This window comes from Anomalospiza imberbis, chromosome 1 (assembly GCF_031753505.1).
Source record: "Anomalospiza imberbis isolate Cuckoo-Finch-1a 21T00152 chromosome 1, ASM3175350v1, whole genome shotgun sequence".
NCBI classification, from domain to species: Eukaryota; Metazoa; Chordata; class Aves; order Passeriformes; family Viduidae; genus Anomalospiza; species Anomalospiza imberbis.
The window spans coordinates 106,178,600-106,201,051 of record NC_089681.1 but is presented as its reverse complement, the minus strand read 5'-3'; the positions used below and the strand labels follow the sequence as shown (position 1 = coordinate 106,201,051).

At 34.9% G+C, this 22,452-nt stretch overlaps 1 protein-coding gene across 8 annotated transcripts in view; it reads left to right on the top strand.

Annotated features, from left to right (window-relative positions):
- Window positions 1–22,452, top strand: part of BBS9 (Bardet-Biedl syndrome 9) — a 282,162-nt gene that overhangs the window by 114,845 nt on the left and 144,865 nt on the right. For all 8 annotated transcript variants that reach the window (XM_068204038.1, XM_068204045.1, XM_068204028.1 and 5 more), the window contains one exon: window positions 11,927–12,109. In XM_068204038.1, the coding sequence (XP_068060139.1) occupies window positions 11,927–12,109 (183 nt within the window). The remainder of the gene's footprint in view (window positions 1–11,926; window positions 12,110–22,452) is intronic.

Genomic DNA, 22,452 nt, shown 5'->3' with positions numbered 1-22,452 from the left:
ATGGAGCTCAGGAAGCTTGTTCTACACCTCATGTGAGGTTTTATCTATTTTTATATATTTTCACCATTAACTTCTGACAAGTGGCTTAGCATCACTTTAGAGGGAATTGCTTACATGGAAACTGTCAATGCAGTCTAATTTCAGCTGTGTGGACCTGCAGTGCAAGTCTCAAATGCCGTCTTTCTTTATGGACTCCTAATCAGATTCCAAGGCATCTGTTGGTAATAGTGGAAGCAGGCACTGGAGGTGGTCCTAGAAAAGATATGAATATGGACTATTCATGAATATGAGTGAAAGTAGACAAATGTTTTTCCTTAAGTTCCTATCATTTTATCCATGTTGAATTTTGCCCCCATCCATAACAAATGCTTCTTTCCCTCCACCTCTCCTACCCCAACAGATGCTAAAGGAAGAGAGTGTTGCTACTCTTTCAGGGGATGTAACTGTATAACTTAGGTCATGCTTCTGAGCTCCACCAACTGAAAACATCAAAGTGAATTTGTTCTGATATTTGGCCAACTTATTTAGTCATCCCTCTAGACAAAACCTTCATCTGGATTTTTGGTCTGCAGTGTGGCTAGAGTGTACGCTACCCAGATGTGTTTTCCTAACTTTGATGCAATAGAATAAAGGAAACATAAATACCCTTTTGAATACATCTTGTTATGGCCAGTAATAGTTGAAACTAAGTTAAAACTATTAGATTTGACTGAACTGGGGCATGAACTTCAGATGTATTACATCAGGGGAACAAGAAAAGTGTTTAAATTAAGTGGAGGCTTTTTTTTTTTTAAGGAAAATTGTTTCTTATCAGAAAGCCTATCTCAGCCAAAATCAGTAAGAGCATTTGTTACTAATTTAGTGGGGTGCGTTTTCATGAGACTATATATTAGTGTTGAAAAGTGAGCTCTTTCCTGTTCTACATAATTGAGTGGATATGCAGTAGAATTATCCTTAAACTTCTGCTCAGACAATGAGGAGAGTTTTCTAGATTTAAACTAGAGAATGTTACAAGGTTAATTATCACATTTCAGACATTGAATTGTGCCTGACATTTGCTATCTCTACACTATACTCCTCTACCTCAAGCAGCCCCACTGGGAATCTTAGTCTTAGTGGGACTTAAAAAAGACTGTACATCTCATCCCATCTCCTCCATAAGATCAGCTGCTTGTTAGAATAAAGGAGAAGTTGAAGAATCAGTTGTTTGCATGGAATGTTGTTATCTAAATGCATTAAGGCTTGTGCATTTGATGGGAGGCTAATTTGTCAAAATTTTCCTTCATGGTTAAAATGGCTTTCTTCTAGGTAGTAATGTTGAACTGTGAATCTTTTTGAGTGTGACTCCAAAGACTTTTAAAAAGTGAGAGATTCTTCCCCTTAACTCCAAGTGGCCTGAACTGTTTTGCTTTTCTGTCAGCATGCTAGGGTAATAGGTCGTGAGGCTATGTCAAAAATGGATAACTTTGCCATACAGCTCTTTTTTCTATAGAGAATTGGTGTTAAACATACTGGGAGGTTTTTCATTATGCTGTTTACTAGCTCTTCCATATTTTCATTCATTTTAAGGAGAAAACAACAATGAGGGATATGAGTGTAACTAGTAGTTGTCATACTGCAAGTAGGTAAAAAGTCATATTTCCAAAGACATGAGAGAAGGACTTTTTCCGTTACTGCCAATTGTGAATAATTTTTGTGACATTTATCAAAGACTAAGAGAATATAAGTGCATCCTTAAATACTGTGTTTTGAAATTAAATACATTTAGCTTCAGCTATGTTTAGAAGTGCAGCTTCAGCTATGTTTAGAAGTGCAGCAGGAGAATGACATAGAACATTATGCTGAATAGTAAAGTCTCACTCCTGTGAGTATGTATGTGCATATATAATGGCACACTTACTTTTTTGAAACAAACCCATAGCCTGTGATGAGACAGGCTTACTTCATTAGAATAATCCTCAGATAAAATGATTTTTACACTCTAAAATAATCAATTGTATTGTGGCTCATCTTATTTTGAACATAAATGAACCAGTTTTTGGAATGAATGTTTTCTTACTTTGGTTTTTTTTTTTTTTTAATTTTTATTTTTATTTCTGCCTAAGTTCTAAATCTTATGGGTAACTGTCAGAGTGCACTGTCTGAGTTTATTGTGTGGCTAAGGCAGGTGTGCAGGTAAAGAAAACTGCACCTGGTTATGTACCTGTAGGCTTTTTTGTTTGTGAATTAGCAGGGTATTTCAGGTGGCAATAATTTTCTTAATTCTTCACTTTGAGAAGTGAGAAGGTGCAATTCCAGGTGTGCAAAAGAATGAGTATCATTGGCCATTATCTGCAGCACAACTAATTTGGTGACCTAAAAATATATGTTCTTTTCATCAACACCTGAAGATTTGCTGTTGAACACATTGTAATGTTACTTGAGGTGGTCTTTTTGTTTTTGTTTTGTTTTCTCCTTCCTCTCCCTCTCCCTCTCCCTCTCCCTTTCCCTTCTGTAGATCGAGGGTTCCAGGCAGGGATTATGTTGGGGGACACAAGGCAGATGGCAGACTTTAGACCTTATTGGCATAAGAGATTTGATAAACAAAATATAAGCTCTTTGCTGCTTCATTATTAGGTTAAGACTGCCCGCTGTGTGACTTGGCAGTAGGATATTTTTGGTCTTTCAATACTTGACTTCCCCCTAGAAAATGAAACTACCCCACTGAAAATAATCATACCTGTATGGCAGTACCTGTTGACTTAGAAGTTCAATGTCACATAAAGTAGGATGCAGTTCATAAAAGTTTTTTTTGCTGGGTATTGTAGTGAAGCAAGCATTAATGTGGTCTGTGCTGAATTTCATCTGTGGAGAAACAAGAGTTTTCTTTGTGTGCAATTTATTGTTGTAGCACCTTGAATGAACAATGAATTTTTACTTTCCTAAATGATGCAATGATGCTTTTGAAACATTTTTTTCCCCCTAGTAAATCCACTAAGACTGGAACTTAAATCTCTTTGCTTAATTTTCTTCAAGGTTTATAGACTGTGTTTTTTGACTGAGTTTTACAAAACTTGCATTTCCTGTGTTTTGAAATGGTTATGTCTCTTTCAGTAAAAAAAGAATAGAAGACATTATGGAAAACTTGCAATTCAAAGTATTCAAGCAAGCAATTAATGTATGATGACTTTTGCACTTTGATTTGGGAAGCTTGTTTTATTTCCAAATGTACTGTCATGTGTTCTCAAGATTTTACTAATAACAGAGAAAGTCTGTAAGTGTCTCAAAATAGAAAAGTAATTTTAATGAGAGAGGTCCTGAAATTAGTGTTATAGTTAAGTCTGAGCTTCTAATAGCCTGCCATTCATTTTCTTTGATTTCTATGTTTGGAATTTGTTTCCACAATATGTAGTTTTAATTTAATCATTCTTAGTCTTACTTTTACTCTTAGACACTGTATTAGTCAACCACAATGTTTTTTAATCACTTAAAATTACATACTAGCTCCACCTGAATGTGGAGTTCTGGAATTTTCTTCAGTTAATTCAGTATAAAGCAGAAGTGCCAAAATGACAAGTGAGATTGGCAGTGGCTTGGAATTCAGGTTAGAACTTCTCTATCTTCAACTGGCTTGCTGATTTGTTTGATGTTGTTACTTTTATTGTTAAAGGTCTCAGAAGAGCATTTGGTGGAATAGCTTTGTGTTCATTTATACAGAGGGGAGAATATCTATATTATGTTTTATTTGGATTTGTTTTTATTACTCTTTTCAAGATGTATTTGTCAACACGTTATTGTTTTTCATTATTACAATAAGATATAGCTATGAAATGTGTTTTACAGTGTACTTTCTGGGAAGCAATAATTTGTGGATTTATTCTAGATTTCTAAAACTACTCTCATTATGTGATATCTAACATGCTGCAAATGTTTTTTTTCCCCCACTAGGTGTTCATGACTGATGATAGTGAGAGTAGTGGTCTTTGACAGGATGAAATCCTGCCTTTACTGAATGATGCAGTGCTCCCACTGGAGTTAATGAATCCTTAATTTAACCTATAGGACTTCACTGTACATTAATTTTTGCAGAAGCACAATCTGATGTCTTGATTTCTTGGTCATCTGCAATTTAATTGCACTGATAGGCAATTAAAAATTTTCAGGTTGAATCTCCTGTTTTTTAAACTGGTTGTTTAGGTCCAAAGCTTATTTAAACATACAGTTGAAGCATGCAACTTCAACTGTTTAAATTTTTTTTCTTTTATTGTAAAGTTTTTTTGGTCATCATTACATAATGCCATGTATTTGGTGATACAGACCAAGCTCTCCACCTCTCTGTCTCCATTTAGCTCATGTTTGGCTGTATTTTATATACATTGCTGCCAATTCAACCACAGCTTCACAATGAAACTCTGTCTCCAACATTCATTGACTATCACAAATTCTGTGACATATCTGTGTTCTATTTAGCACATCCCTTTGCCTAAATAGAACTTCTGTTTTGAAGGGTTAAGTAAAGGATTCATTGTAACTCACGGTGTTCTTGGGTTTGATGTAATTTGTAACAGATGTTACTTCACTTGAATAAGCTACTAATTTTATTACTCCACTTTTAAATTTGGATTTTGTAATGTAGAATTTATTTTAAAATGTATTGCAAAGTATCTTATATATTTTGGAACATGTTTGTAGCCTAATTTCAAGATTTTTTCCCCTACATCTTGCTATTTAATAGTTGTACCAAATAAGAATTGGTTACTTTTACTCACTGTTGCAATTTCTGTCATGCAAAACTGCTTTCAGTCTTTACCTGTGGATAGGCCATTGACAGGAGGTGTCAAGTATTTAAATAATCATCTTTGTATGGTTATTACTGACCATATTAATTCATCTGGTATCTCTAAAATGGTAAACCCTTAAAAAAACCCCAACCAAACACAAAAAGCCAATAACATATGAAAAAAGAGACTAATATAGGTAAATATATTAATTGAGTTAAAATAACCTTAACTGTAATGCTTACTGCAGATGGGGCATCAGAGACAAAAGAAATTCCTCATTTCTGTTCCCATGGCTTTACACAAAGAAGCTCAGTTAAGGATGGGCAGCAGTATAAAGATGTGTTTAAATAAGCAGTAAACTGGCAACAGAGATGGGAGCAAGCAAGTTTTTGCCACTACATTAGTGTTGCTAAGATAGAAAAAAAATTAAAATTGATTTATGCACATGAAGAGCTGCATGTTTAGAATCAAAAGGAATATGAATTTCTTGCTTTAATTAGAATGTACTGATTTAAAGTAGAGCTAACCAGGTGGTCTTCATGCTTGGATTTTACTGGAAAGGTTGTTTATATACTTAGTACAGACAAAATAGAAAATTCTATGGAACAGGCAGGGTGACATTGATCTATCAGGGTTTTAATTTGGGATTAAATGTGTTAGTAATCAAGTACTCTTGGATAATGCACTCAGGTTTCTGAGGTTCTAAACCCACTAAATATTTTGCAGTAACTTTCAAAAATAATTCTATTCAGACTATAATGGTGTAGATAAAAGCTGGAGAGAGAGACTTCTGAAGAAGAAGCTTATTTTATCATTAAGTATTCTAAAGAGGAAAAATTAAAAAGCTGGAGATATTTTTTCCTTTTGAACGGACCATATTCATACTAGTATGCTGCCGTATAGCTGAAAGTATATTTACTTTATCCCCAAAGATTTTCTTGCTGACATCATTGTCACTAGTTCCTAAAATGAAAGAATTAAAATAAATGATGCAGCATGATTCTCTGTGGCAATAATCCACTCCCACTTTGGTTTCGTGTAAGACACAGCTTTGAAACTTGTGAAGTTTCAAAAGAGGGTTCTGAATGTAAACAGTGCATACATTTGGCCCTTATAAATGTTTGAGTTGACTGTCATCAAAATGTGCAGCCTTTGTTTTGCTTGTAGACAGTATTGCTTTGTGGCAAAATCCAATTTAGAAAGGTGCAGTAGAGCTGTTAGTGATAATTCTGTCTTGGAAGCAACAGAAGAAAACAAAACCACACACAGCTTTCCTGACAGCCCTCAGTATTTTCTTAATCTAACTCTTCTTGTTTCCAGAGGGTCAGACTGCTATAGTAATTGCTTGTGTGAATTTCATGTTCATCAAGTGAGGCAGTAGATTTTCAGGAGGTAGCTGTGTGCATCCAGATAAAGCATGGGTCGTTATGTTGCCATGTCTTTTGTCTCTGCTGTCTTCTCTCATCAAGGCCATGTTGAGCTTCACTTGAAAGTTGAGTATTTGGCGTCTACTGAATTGATGCTTTGTTGTCATCATGGTGGTCCTGTGCTACAATTTAAAGAGATGCAGTCATGGTTAGCACAAGCTGAGACATTCTCATAAGGGTCAGATAATTGTGGCCTGTGGTACTTAATCCCAACATGCGCTCTCACATCGCCACTGCTGCGCTGTGGGAACACCATGGCGTTTTAGAAGTGCTCCCTTGTGACAGGGACATGGTTATTCTTCCTGGTGACAGAGTGTTCGATAAAGATCGCCCTCTGACATGGATATCTCTGCCCGCATTCCATAAAACTTTAGTCACCTGTCAAAAGCTCTGTGCACAATGGCTGTTGAGTGAGATGGTCTGCACAGGGAATCAGGCTGCTAATCACGATTTCTCTGTCTTGGAAACTACTTTGAGACTTGCCTGTTTAAAAGCACAAAAAGTTTACTCCTAGAGTAACAGTATTAAGAATATTATATATTGACGTAAAAAAAGGGGCTTGTAAGAAAAACATATTTGACTTCAAATTCTCACACATCCTATGTGATTTAAGATATGTGATGGAGGCTTCCTAAAACCACACAAAAAATTATTACATCTTGTTTTAGGTTCGGCAACTGAGTTGAGACTAGTAGTAAATGCCCTGTGTCAATAGCAATGAAGAAGCCATAATTAGCATTTCTCAGGTCTCCATTTCGTCCTGCTTTATATTCATTAACATTCTGCTTTATGAAGATTAATTCTGCTTAAAAATAGTTGAAAGGGGTTGGATCACTTAACTTTCTTGCAATAAATTATTCTGTAAAAATAATTGCCAGAAGAGACCTGTGAGCTTCATCATCCCTGTGTTCATTTCAGAATAATTAAATTTACAGTGTTATCTTTCTTATTGTAACAAAATTTTCATACTAGAGTTGCTCATAAGTGCTATGGATGATATGTAAAGAGATTATCTATTCCTTAAATACCAAAATTCTGTTTCTTCATACTTCATTTCTGCTAAAAATAAAGTTACTTCAAAATTCTGGAAGCTGAACCCAATTTATTAGAACTAGATGACAGTAAGACTAGTTGGCTATTTTTTTACCAGTTGTGAATAGTTTTTTTCCTTCTTCTGTTTAAACAAAAAAAGAAAAGCATATTATCTGTCACTTTTCCTGTTCTCCATTTTAGGATATGGCATAAACTCGTGCAGAGATTTTAGTCCCAATGGTGTTAGGGACTCCAAGAAAATATACTGCCAACACAAAGGAAGCTCCCTGGAACTTCATGTTCCTTTCTTGCCCTTCACTTTTTCAAAGTTTTCTTCAACTTCCTATCCAGCTAAAAAGAAAGTGTTTTGTATTTTTGGAATTGTATTAGTATTTTTTTTTTGGTATTATTAGAATAAGCCTGGGAGAGTCATTATTACGGTTATTATTGCCTCAAGAAATTTGTCTGCATGTACAAAAGTGGGCTATGTTGCAAGCCTTTTTTCAAAAGGCATAACTAATTTTGAAGTCATTGCTGGATGTTAAACAATGCTCTTAAAATATCCTACATTACCACTAATGATGGAGAGCTCTGACTGGCTTTAAAACTTGCATCAGCATTAGTTTACAGTTTTCACATGCTTGACATCTTACAAGACCTACTTAGCAATGAAATGAGCATGGAGAGACATCTTTCTGCTTAAACACTTCGGGCTGAAATCATTGAGAAGTGTTCTATGCTTGGAAATTTTTGAAGTCAAATCTTTGTAATAGTGTTGGGGTCTGAAGTTCTCAAGCTTATTAAAAAAAAATCTGGATTTCAGCTCTACCATTGTAGCTGTGAATATGAAATTTATTAAAAATCTTAAACATTATCTTTGTTTAGAGAGTAATTCCTTATTTTTTTTTTTACAATATGCTTTCATAGTAACTTAACTGACCTTTAGTTTTCTGTAGCTGCATGTAGTGGAGCAGACTAGGAGTCTGTTCAGAAAAAAAATTAAAATAATATAATTTAAAAGCAAGTTTTGATCAGTTATAAAAATATATGTTAAATATTGTACTTCCACACTATTTCAGTATCTCTTAAATATTTCCTGCATCAGATAATTTCCTTTCTTTCATAAATTTTAGAAAGATAGTTTGAAAATCTTATTTTTAGTTTTCTTTGTTTGAAAGCTTTGTGATATTAAAGAAGGACAAAGAAAAATGTTAAGTAGGCAATGATAGGTCTTACACAATATAGATGGACTTTTTACTTAATAGTTTCCAGTTGGTCTAAAATATTTGTATGTAAGCTACATTTGAGACTGTCAGTTGCAATGTATTTTCCTACCTATCCTGTGAAAAAGTGAGACAGGGAGAGGTTTTCTTTTTTTATAAGATTTTATATCTATTTAGAAAGATGATAAAAAAGATATTAAAGAGATTAAACAGCTACTCTGAGAACTGAAAACAAAATTGGGAAATTATGGAGAAATGACTGAGTCTGAAGAGAATAGGATCTCAGATTGCAAAGGGTACAGATTCTTTATGTTCCTCAAATATTACAAAATATAAATATAGATGTTCAGGTGAAAATAAAATGATTAAAAATATGAATGTCAAGTTGTTAAAACTTACTAATTCCTAAATTTTGCAAGGGTTTGAATGAAGAGCCCCAGAATACTTCTAAATTTTTTAGCTCATGTCCTGGGAGATTTTTAGAGTAATTTTACTTCATGAGAAAAGATTTTCCTTTTTTTCCTCCTCCTATCAAGTATTTACCATGTAACCATGTATTGTTAAGGAATCTTTAGTCTTGAGGCTTTTTTAAAATTACTATGTCTGTGTGTGCCTACATTATAGTGTAGTAATTCATATTGTATTGTCCTGTGTCCTGGATATTCCAGATCTCAGAAAGCTATATTGGGTCACTTAATCTGTTAACAGAATAATTAGTACTTAGAAGTGTTTTTTCCCCCCTCCTTGTTTTTTCTGCAAGTGTAAAGTAGAACTTGTATATATGCAGTTATCTGAAGATTTAATTACTATGTTTCAGTGACATGCAATGCTTAAAGACTGCGCTTCTCCTTTAGAAACTAGGTCTACCACTTTTATAGAATTTTCCTTATATTATTGTGCATGAGAGCTGTAGAATTTTGTGCCAAAGAACAACTTTAAATAGTTGTTAAGGGTTTTTATGAAACTGCTTTCAAAATAAGTTATGGACTTGGTGCATCAGGCATTGTTTGGGAGTACTGGGATATTTGTTTTACACCTAGAGCCTGTGAAAAGGTGAGCATCTCCTTTGATCATGGTTATAAAATGGGAAGAAAAACCTATCCTAAATTGAAGGCTTCATAAGGTAAAAGGCCATGTCAGTTACTTCTCTTTATGCTATTTGCATTTCTGAAGTATGTAGGAGAGTGCCAGTTGAAATATAGCGCAGAGTGAGAAATCACCTGGGAATTTATGAATGACTCTAGAAAGTAGCCTTTGCTGTGTAAGTGGGGTTCGGGTAGTTGTCACACAAGGGTAACTCTATTTGCCTGGATCTTCAGCAAAATTATTATGGTCTGAGCATTATCCATGATAGGGTCAGGTAGCTTGCCAGGAATTCTGAATTGTACTATCCCAATTGGTGATGACATTATAGGAAGCATACCTGTGAATGAGCATACCTCATCAGCATGTTAAATTCATCTTCATTCATTGTTCTTCCCAAATTTTCAGTTGTATGTTGGACAGGAAAGGAGATTAGATATTTGAAGGTCTCTGTTAGACTGAGGATGATTTTACTGTTGTTGCTTGTCTCAGAAAGATGAAGCTGTATGATGCATAGAATTACTGGTTACATGGGTCAGAGACATCTGATGTAGGTTGCTACATAGTGTGCTGCTTATCAGGTGGCTTTGTCACCCATAACTCTTGGAAAGTACTGCGATGTGGAACTTAACCTTTTGTAGAACATGAAATGTGTAGAAAGCATCAAGGCTTTGGTCAGAGCAAATTGAATGCCAACACAAATGCATCAGGTGACATGTCAGTGATATCATTACTATTCTTTGACCAAAGTTTGTTATGTTGGTTTTCACTGCTTGGGATTAATTTCTAGGTTCTCCTTCACGTGGTTAGCTGGGGGTTTTTTAATTTGTTTATTTTGTTACTTGGCTCAGATTTATGTAGTGTTTGGACTCATGGGTGTCCTGTGGGTTCTCTGCTTTATTTGGAAAGATTACATTTTAAAATCTAAAACAAAAGCTATCAACACATTTTGTTTGAAATGTTTCATATTTATAGTTCCCTAAAATTCTGTTTTCTTTATCTTCCCAGTCACATGGGAGCTTGGAGGGAACACACATACATCTCTAATGCCAGCATTGCAGATTAAAAATAGTTTTCCTCCACCAAATGCTAACAGCTGGTTGGCTCTCTTTCCCTGCTGAAGATGCATCATATAGTATTTTCGTTTTCCTGCTGTTGCCAAAATGTTAATGGATCAGGCTCTGCAAGTTGTACTTTGTAAATTCTAATTCTAAGTGTAATACTAATTACACTTAACTGCATTTCTGTGAGGCTTTTCGCAACTCTAGTCAAACACTTATTACCCTGTCTTGAAGATAAATAAACAGAAAGTGATTGGGAGAGGTGTTTTGTGTTGATTTAAATAACAATCAGATAATCAACGCTTCTGTAAACCAAGTGTTGTTTGGGTAGCATGGAGATGTAATGGCACTCCTGAGAACAGCTCTTCTAAGTTGTGCTCCCCCAGGATGAACCCATAACCTGTATACCTTTCCTTTACTTGAAATACTCCAGTGCAAATACTGTGGAGTCTTTTGTCGTATTGACATTACAGCAATTGCTTATTGAAATCACTGTCATCCTCTCTTTTCACCAGAGGTGGAAAATATCTAAACATTCTATTTCAAGAATTAAGACGTTAATAGCAATATTTTTTGTAATACATTTTTTTTCAATGATGTGAGTGGACAGTATTGTATACAATGACAAGTTCTTTCTGAACCGAGTAGAGTATCATATAGTAGCTTTTCTGGTTTTCCCCATCTTGAAGTACTCAGCAAAACTCTTACAGTATTAGACAAAGTGAATCTGTTACTTTTATTTTATTTTGAATATTCTTTCATAATGTCTGGCACTTGAAGTGATATTGCCTTCATATACGTGATCCATAATGTTTACATTTTGGCATAAAAGCTGAAGAGACTAGGGCAAAACATGGAGAGACATGAGATTTAATAAAATAACAGATGGCAGCTGTGTTCCAATGGAAATAATTATATGCTGTCTTTTTAATAGCATAAAATCAATGTGTTGTTTTTGATTAATACAGTAGGTTTCCTGGTCATATGGAGATAAGTGTGTGATATAAACCTGAAAGTTAGTTTGTTGTCACGTATTATGTGATATGATGGGGATAAATTTCAGGAATGCCTTAAAAATATGCTCTAAACAAAATGCATTCTACACTTATTGTACTAGATGGATTAATCCTGTTGCCATATGGACTTGAAATTGCCTTGGGTATGCAGAAGAAAAATCTAGATAAATGATAACTCATTTAATACTCTGTGGTTTGTGTTTATGGAAAACTGAATTCCTCAGGATCTTCTAAAGGGAAACAAGTTTGTGCCAAAGGTAATTTCAGTGTTGAGTGTTCACGGATGGTAAAATTATATTTAACAGATGTTTGTAATTTTTGCAGGTAATAGCTCTAGCAGATGCAGCAGAAGAAAATCAGGCCAACATGTTCCAGGCATTTGCAAAGTTGAAAAGTGCCACCCATCTGGTGATTATGCTGATTAGTTTGTGGCAGAAGCTCAGCACTGATCAAATTGCTATTTTGGAAGCTACGTTTTTGCCATTAGCAGAAGATACGCAAGAGCTGGTAAGAATCTGTAAGAGATGCTTAAAAAATGCTCATTCACAGAGCTTTAAGCCCTTAAACATACTTATTTCTCCCTGTACTTTGCTGAAGACTGTCCTTCGAAGTAATTTAAGTAGCTTTACTAAGTAGGTGTTCAATGCAGACTACGCTGATTTCACAGCAAAGTGGAAAAGTAGGAGTAGATTATAGAATGTTTCAAAAGAGGACATGGGTGGTACCAGTTCAGTTCTGCTTAGCCTTTCCTTACCAAGCCAAGTAGGAATGTCTCACATAAATTTAGCTGAATTTTACCTTCTGTCCTGTGGTTAGGATAAACAGAGTATACCCCCAGGTTTTGAAGACTCTAATATAAATGTTCTATAACATATGTGTCCACATTCAATAGAAATATAAAAGGTACACACAGCAAATACAGTGCATAATTTAAGTTTATTAATCATTTGCAATATTTTGTCCTCAGTGTATTTACAGTGGTTTATATAATGGATGAAAGTTTTCTAAGCAAAATATTGTGAATAGACAATTTCCTTGTACTCCAAACCATGCTCTACATAGTTCTGCATTCTGTAAATGTCTTGTTAATTCTGTTTTGATTTAATGAGTGTGACCAGGTGAGATTGTGTATAAAATCTGGAGAATAGTCTGTGAAGAAAAGTAATGCTGTTTATATCCACACCTAAAGTCCAGAGGTAAACACTGCTTTAGTTGGATTAAATAATGTTCTCAACTTAGTTAAGAATTGATCCCCAGTTAGTTTCCAGAATTATCTTAAGTACGCATTAATTTAAATTTTCATGCTCTGCACGTGGTTTTTGCAATGTACAGTGAATGCAGATTTTGGTGCATACCTGGAATACTTAGAATGGTTTGTGGTCTTTTAGAAAGCTTGTGCTGCATTCCAAGTGAATCTAGGATCTTCTGCCATTTCCACCCAGGAGGGCAAAAAGTGTTTTGGCATTTTACATTATATTGACTCATAGCAGGCAAAGCAAAACAAAACAGGTTTGTTGAGATTTGTTTTGGATTTAGTCCTCATTTAAAATTTGAAAATCAAGCTTCGCAGCTGAGGAACGTGCATTCCCATGAACTGAATTCAAAAAAAGTTCCTATCAATATCCTAAAAGCCCAAACAAACATTTTTTTACATGACTTATTTTTATTTTTCCATCAGGAATTGGGTTGCTTTGACGCAAATTCTGATAAAATATGGTACAATTTGTTGTATCCTCTAATGCAGGATTTTGCTTCAGCCTATATCTCGGTGTAGTTTTAACGTGGTGGTTAACAATGTTCTGTATCAAAGCTGCAAGACTTCACATTAGCATTGTAAGGATGCATATCCTGCAGAGCAGTCAGGATGAAAAATGTAAACCGACAACTGGAGGTGGAAATAGAAACAAAATCTTTACAAAATACTGAATTACGTGCCATATTGAAGTTGTTATGGTACCACAGAAATCTGAATGTAATTTAAGAAGCTTAGGCAGGGAATGGGGAAATCTTCTGACATACCAATGATATTTACAGACAGAAGCTTCTAGCTAGTGTTCAAGTTTCCTTGTAAGCAGTGAAGTAGAACACTGGTGAAAGAAAATACTGTGAAGAATTTTTATTTACTCTTCAAACAATTCTGCACAATGATTTGTTGTATTTTTATCTGGAGGGAGTGTGTTAGAAGACAGTTTGGATGCAGTCTACATCTCCAGAACATTTTCTGCCTTGTGAGCATTAAACTATGGAAGTGCTGTCTTAAAAAAAGGGAAATGTTTGGAATACACTGTTAACATAAAAAGAAATGCCTCTCTTACCATAACATCAACATTATTCTCATATATGCCATTTCATTTAGAACAGATTGTATCTTGTTTTCTAGACCTGGCAATCACTTCAGTTAGATATTTAGCAAATGTGAAAGTGGCATTCTCTGTTCTCATTGTGTCATCATTTTTTCTCAGACTGCTAAATGGTTTCTGTTGCTGCAAACTTTTGTGTAAGAACATATAAAATTTGGGTTTTCTTTTCTACAAAGACATAGTGGAATAAATACTGCAAACTTGCATACTTTATGTGAATAACAGATATTTGGTATCATGCTTTGTTTCTGGCAGTAAACTTCTAACTAACACCTAAATAGCACTGCTTTGATAAAACTGACTAAAAGGGTTGTTCAGTGTTGGAAATACAAGGGCCTTCCTCTTTTTCAGTGATTCTTTCATGAATGCTGTGCAGTTGTAGAAGTGTAGCATCAGAAATTGAATGAGATCTCTCAGGTCTCAGTGGGATAAATGAGCTAATTCTTCTGCTAATGAAGCCACTAAGAAATTGATGCCAAAATGGAAGAAAAGTAGTTTCAGGGAAGTTAGGTCCAGTTTTGTGCAATGTACTTTGTTACTGTGGGACTAAAATAAAATCCATATTCAGAATATAGAAGTATATATTAATACTGTTTCAAAGCATAGTGTTACAGCTGCATGCAAACCATACTTTCACATGTATACTGGTTTTGAATTCTATATTTTTCTATCTGTAGAATTATATAGTAGAAAAACACTTGAGGGTGCTTTTGGAGACAAAAGAATCCATGATTTGTTAATAATGTTAAAACTGTATCGGAGCTCTTGTTACACGATTCGTTTTTTCAGGAGAATTGGTCACTGTTCTGCTAGACTAACATATTTGTTATTGGCTTGTAACAGGGACTGACAGAATTTGAAGTACTATAAATTCTGAAACAACCACACACCTCCCCCCCAACATTTCTAAGGGATGCTTTTCAGTGATTATCCTTTACCAAGCTGAGTATTCTGGATAGAAAAAGATTTGAAAAATGCTGAGTTTGTGATTAAGTACATGTTTACAATAGGAAATCCGTTTGGGAGAGGAGGGAATTTGTCCAGGCTAATTTAAAGGGTTCAAAGGGTTCATGCTGCATGGGGTAGTTTTGATATAATGCTTGGATGGCCTCTGGATTGACTGATGGCTCATATGCCTGATCGTTAAGGTATTAATGCTTTCTTTGTTTAAGACATGACAAAGGGAGAATATGTCTGTCGATACAAACATTCTGACTTTAAGACTGATGGAGGGCCCTTGGCAGTACAGCCATCAACAGCAACTTTACTGAAGAGTAAATATTTTCATAGTTCTCCTGATGTTACCAAATAATTACATACAAGTGCTTCATTGCTCAGAATCATTCCTTGCTTGTTACAGTCACATTTGTTACTATAGTTAACAGTAACAGCTATAAACCAGTGTTGAGGAAGTACATTTCCATCTCTCTTTATTTATGTTTGGAGTCATACCAACCAAGTAAATGTCTGTATTAGATCTTAGGATTTTATTGAAGTTGTAATTTGAAAGAAAAATATGCCTGAGGGTGAAATGCATATTTTAATTGACTCCATGATTTACAGTAATTAACTTACATTAGGGACTATAAATTTACCACTTCACAGTGTTGATTAGATAAAGTTGAAAATACACTTTAAGGCAATGATGAAAAAGAAATGGTGGCAGAAAAAACTCCTGAAGTGCCTGTAAAAGTCACAGGAGTTACTATCAAAAGTATCTCTGCTTACTGTAAGAAGATGATCTGAATGTAATTCACAAGAAAATGAAAAGATCATTTGGGAATGACTAGATAGCCTGCTACATTTTATGTATGATAGCAAATGTGTTTTACTCTAGAGTTCTTGTGTAATGTAAAAAATACCATTGTGTGGAAAGAAACCTTTACTGAGATTAAACTCTCAAAATCAAAGGTAAGGTTATTTCTGTAATTCCAGCAGGATTAATTCTGTCATGACTGACATTAGAAAAAATTTTCTCTGAAGTTTCCATTGCTGTCCAGTACTTTTGAAGCTTTAAACTAATAATTGCATCTTTGGCAAGAGTACTTTTTATGAACTCTAATTTTTAGAATTTATTGGAAATTGTCACTTTAATTCTTGTAATTAATCCAACCTAGCTCTTGATCGCTGTACAAATCATCTGGAATTAGTTTTTTGTGCCTTATATTTTCTGTATTCCACTTGTCATTCTAACCTCTTCTTAAATGCAAAGTTCCAACTGTGTGCCAGAATGAAATATTTTAAAATAGGCTGAAACATTTAATATTTTCTTGTTTGCCATAGGCTAGTACAAATTATTTCTTATTTAAAATTTCCTAAACGTAACAAAAAACTCCACCCCAAACCCAATAAACCAACAGAATCTCACAAAACCACCACAAGGCAGTGGGCCATGATGATGGATAACTTGGAGCCAGTTTTCCATATGGTTGTATTCTTTATTTTTGTCAACAGACAAGTTTACAGCAGATACATTATGTTTATTCCCCTCCTTCTTTTTACAAACAAGGTGGATAATACATCTGCAGGTAAGTGGTTTTAGAGAAAAAGACACAAAATCTGTTGCCTTTTATCCAGCTTGGAAAATTAAATTAAATGACATTCAGTAACATTTTTTAGTGATCAAAACTAATAGATAAGTCTTCCTCCTATTTGAATCAATACCATGCAACAGAACCATTCAGAAAGACTCTTCTGGTACAGTGAACCATCTAAGTCTAAAAGAAATGGGGGCAAAAAGCTAGTAAGCTTTAAAACCTTAATCACTAAAATAAAAGGAAGATATTTTCAGCTTTTCCCAATAAATGCCATAATTTTTCAGTAAAAAAGATCAGTCTCAGCCTGAAGTTGAGCTTCTTTCAGGGTAACATAAGATTGTCAAGTGAGGGGAAGAAGGTGAAGAAATGAGGTTGCCACTCTTCCCTGGGCAGGGAAAGTCCTGCGTTAGGGAGAAAGGTTTAAAATGGAGTAGTGGTGACTGGTTCCTGTTGATGTCCTTTGCTCATGTGTGTATGTGACCCAGCTGGACAGTAACAGAAGTAAGAGACCATGGTTCAAGTCCCTCAAACATAGTATATTTTGATATGGAAATCAGTGCTCTGCCTGCTAGCCTGCTTTCAAGAGGACCAGAGTATACCAGAGATAACTAGAATCATAGAAGCTTTAGGTTGGAAAAGACTTGCAGGATTCTGGAGTCCAACCTTTGTCACATCCAGTTTTTTCCTGAACACCTCCAGGGATGGTGACTCTACCACCTCCTTGGGCAGCCCAATCTGATGACCAACCTGAACCTCCTCTGGTGCCTCTTGAGACTTTGTTCTTTTGTCCTCTTGCTGGTTGTGCAGAAGAAGAGGCCACCTCCCACCAGGCTACAACCTCCTTTCAGGGAGTTGAAGAGTGTGGTAAGGTCTCCCCTGAACCTCCTTTTCTCCAGGCTAAACAACACCAGCTCTCTGTCGCTCTTAATATGAGTAGGTGGACAGGACATGGTTGTAAAGCCACTAAGTTACTGCAACTGTGTCTACTTTTGTTATCCTTAAAAGCAGAGTTTCAAACTGATTGATTATTTGGCAGTGTTGGAATGTCTGAACACAAAAGATTAAATGTTAAGTAACTTATAACAAAAGAGGGAATTTGAAGACCAAAGAGCTGGTCTTACCACTACTGCAAGCACTATCACAGTTTCTTTAAGTGTCTGGTAATTGTTTTCTTCATGCAGTTAATTTTATTTACTGATAAGGCAGTGGGTTATGGCAGCAATAGCAAGTTGAAGACACATTGCGCCACTATCTCGTGATCTTCGTTTGTAGCTAAATTCATGGGATTCCTCCCAGTGAATTCTATGAGTAGAATTAGAAAAGTGCCAATATTCTCTTGGTCTGAGAAAGAAAGGCTTAATATGGTTGGTTGGAAGCTTGTATGGATTACTGAAAACCTATAATATATCTTTATCTGATGCTTTCCACTTCAAAAGATTATCAAAAGAAGCTATGCCTAATTTTCCATTTTTTAATCGTTTGCTCTTTTTCTGGTGTTTAATAAGAAGGGGCTCTAAGATTTAATTTTTTTTAAAAGGCTTGCTTCTGCTTGTTGGCAATAGTAATGGTTTTCAAAAAATAAAGCTTTCTCTATTTCTTCCAGATGGCATACAATTGACTTAAACAAAATTATGCAGAAATAGGTTTGGTATGCATTATGAATTGTCAATGTTCAAAGTACTGAAATAATTATATTCTTGTCTTGCTTAGTTCTATTCCCTGAAAATTGTGTCAAGCTCAAAACAAGCATTCAACCTTGGTAAAAAACTTATGCTAATGGAGAATCTGACATATCTATTGGTTATGTGTATTTTAATGAAAAAGTTTTGAGAATAATTTTAACTTGAGCACTTATTTTTTCTGCTGATGTTGGAGATCCTGAAGTTAATCTTCAGTGCACTGTCTCTGTTGTAAGCAGAGACCTACTTAGGAATCATATTTATTGGTGTAAATTAGGACAGAGCTGTGTTCTGCTTTGAGTAGTTTGCTTCCAGCATATATCACCACCTTTTAAAGTAATTTGGATACCCTGTGAAGCACTGCAGTTGTCATAAGAGATGTTCTCTTTGAGAAATTAAATAAGCTTCTTTTATCAGACATCTTTCTTTATGTAATATCATGACGGGGACCTCTAAACTTTTTCTTTGTTAGGGTGATCTATCTAGTTCAGGTACAAAGAGTCATTTTAGTGTAGTAGTAATTACTGAGTATGTGGTGCATACCAGGAGTTCAGATCAGTTGTCATCTAAACTGCTTAATGATGAGAATGATGCATTACAGTGATTACAGAAATGTTCAGCAAAGGGTCTTAGCACCCAATATATATAATCAGTGACTCTTTCTTTCACTTTTCTTTTCTTTTTTCTTTTGAAGAAGTTTATTGTCAGTGAAGAATTCCCTTGGTATTGTGTCCTAATTGAAAGATCCTCAGACTATTGCTATGCAGCCTTTCAGTAAAAGGGTTTACAAGAGATGGCTCCCCCATCCATGGAAGTGTTCAAGGCCAGCTTGGATGGGGCTTTGAGTAACCTGGTCTAGTGGAAGGTGTCCCTGCCTATGGAACTGGAGGATCCTGAAAGTCCCTTCCAACCTGAACCATTCTATGATTCTGTGTATTAATCAATACTGTACTAGTATATTAGAAATGTAATGGGATTTATGATTGATTGTAAAATTCTGATGCAATTGCTTATATACGGAAATAACAAATATGTTTCATCATCATTAGAGTATGATTTTTATGTTTTCTAATAAGATGGGGTTTATAGAATTAAAAATTGCATATTTATTGTTGGTTGTACTTTCTGGTTGTCTGGCATCAGTTCAAAACTATGCTATTTTTATTATAAATACTCTACTGCTATGTTAGTAGCATTTTATCTAACCATACCTCCCAATAATTTTGTGAAGCTCTCTGTTTATATTGAACATGTGGCAATGGCATGCAGCTAAATTCATAATTTCCCTTAGATCTCATGGTCAGAGACATTTCTGAGAGGGTGTATCAAGATCTAATCACCAAGCTAATCGTTGTTTTTTGGGGGAAGTGAGGGGAACCAGTTGTGGTGAGACTGCTTTTGGTTCTGAAGTTGTTGATGGTTGTTCTTGGTTCTAAGTTGCAATCATGTACCCTTTTTTGGTTGTTACTAGATAACCTATAGCTATTGTTCAGGTGGTGTGATGTTGTATAATCTGTCTACAGAGACAGGTAGATAGGGATATCATGCAGAAGATGTCTTGTGAATTTTTCATCTTGTTACAAGATCCCAGCAAAAAAGCTTTTTTTTTTTAACCATGATTTTTAGAGTAGTCATTTTTTCAGATGGATTTTTTTTCTTTTAGTTAATGGCAAGATGCTTTGTCTTAATTCCTAGATTAAGAATGATATACCAGTATTCTCTCATATTTGCACAGGTAGTGAGAGACTTACATTGAAATAGGCCAGATTAAAGGAACATAAAGATTGCATAATTTATGTCCTTCATCATCTGCTGGCATTTCAATGAAGTGAAAGTTTGATAAAGCCAAAAATATGGTTTAGATGCCTCAAAGGTAAAACAGCTTATAAATCAAATCTGCACAAACAGTGGAGGAGGTAATGAACTTTCCTTGAGATACTCTTGTAGGAAAAAAACCCCAAAAAAACCCCTAGCATAAATTTGAAAGTCGTCTATCCAAGTAAACATGCAAGTTGAGTTTACCGCTATCCTTTGTGCATTTTGGAAGAATAGAAATTCCACTATTTGAAGCAACCAAACTGAGCTTAAAGATAGTGATATGTAGATGTAAAGTAATATGAGAATTTAAATAGGAAACAAACTTTATAGTAAGTTTTTTTTCCAGATCTAAAATATTTTAGTTTGTGTGCTTCCATATTTCATAAGTTTTGGAAACACGATCTCATTTGTCAATATTTCATAGCATATTGTATTGGTGACCAAATAAGAGATATAGTGAAAGATGAAAAGTTCATCTCCAAGAATATTAGTGATATAAAAATGGATGCTGAGATGCAATGAGAAGTTTCAATAACCTTGTTTTAGCATATGTTTTATCTACTTTTTTCCTCCAGGCTGAGTGTAACAAGGTCCGATTCCTTTCCCCCATATTTAAAGTTATCTTGCTGATCCTAATTGTAGAGTTAATGTATGGCAGACCTATTGCTGGATCTGTAGCACTTTTTAGCAAGATGCACAACTCTTGGTATGTTTTCTTGCTTGGAGACAGCTTTGACAACCTCTGCAAGACCCAAACAGCACCTCAGTTTTCCTAACTAACTGGTGAAAAGTTATTGAGGAAAAGAATGATGAAGTGTAAGATGATTTCAGTGCTAAAAATCAAAACAACAGACTTCTGAAGCTGGCAACAAAAGAAGCCATGCCATTCCATTTGTGTAGTGCTTGCAAGAGTTTCTTTCATCAGTTCCCAGAAGGAGCCAGTGGTCATAAGAAGTCAAGGTAGAAAGAAAATTAAGATGAAAAAAATCTCACAAAATTTCAGTTTGGGGAATAGTGTCTACAGAAACCCATGGAGTGTATGAACTTTCACTGTTCCAGATGGGATGCATTAATATTACAACAAATAAGTATTACTAGATGAATAACTGTAGAATTAGATAGTTAAAATTTATCTTTTAAAAAAATATGCCCTTTTCCTTGTCTCTTACCCATTCTTGAAAGACCACTGTTGTCCAGGAAAAAACCCTAACAAACCAGATGCCAGGAAACACTCTGCATTGCTGCAATTTTGAGATGTGAAACAATTAGAAAGAAGAGTTGAGTAACACAGACTCATTACTTGTCAAGGGAAAACCAACAGATCTAGCTCTAACCTAATTTTAATGTAATTTTGAAAGTCTTTCTGTGCAAATGAGGAACATTCAATGTGAAAGGGTGCAGCCCATATGGAAATTTGGCTGCAGTGTACAGAGGTTAAATTCTAATGGAGGACCTAATGGAACCATCATCTATATTCATCCTGGTATATAATTTTTTGTCAAGCATGTACTTTCCTGAGAGTAAATTACTAATCTCAAAAACATCTAAGAGTTAAGCAGTGTTAGAAATATTATGACTATGATCCCCACCCAGAGTTTTGCTTTCTTACAGATTTTGCTTTCTTACAATCTTTAATCATGTTACCAGTTGTTTCATTAATACAGAAAACCCTACAACTGCTGATAACCATAAATTGTTTCTGTGAGAAGGACTTTGGTCAGAATTTGACTTGAAAAATAAATTAAAATCTAAAAGATGGAGGTCATCATCCTCCTGTATGCAGCTTTCAGAACCTTTATTTAGCAATGCTCACTTTGCTAGATTTCTAAAACACATACTGCTTTTGATATTGCTGTTCTACAGGTTGATTTTTCCATTAGATTAGTTTAGGAGCACCATTCCTAAAAGAAAAGTACTACCTATTCTATAAGATAATTTTAAAAACACAGTTTTGATTACAAAGCCATATGCATTTTTAACTTTCTTTCCATATCTGAAGACACTGTAGAAGGAGAGTTTGGCAAACCTTGTTTTACAATTAAATGTCCGTAGAATAGACTTCACCAGAAACTATATTTATATTCAATGCAAAAGTGTTTGGTCGTTTGTGAATTGAACTTCAAAGCACAAAAATACCAGAGAAACTTTTAAATGGCAAGTGTACTTTCCAGGAAAGGATCTGTCATAGAGATTTTTCTCAGGTGAAGTTGCTATAGGCTATCAGTATATGTTTACCAAGTAGGACTCAAAATGAAAAGTTTTTGTAGAGAGTTGTTTATGCTGCTGGAGAGTTCCTATTAAATAAATATTTCTACATTGCACAGATAAAGTTTCTGTTTCTGTTATGACTGGCAATTACAAAGCAGCTGTGCAGGAATTACAAGTGTGTCTGTGACAGACTTAACCCACTTTATTCACAATGGATTTTTGCTAAATCTGATTTTTGCAGTCTATTA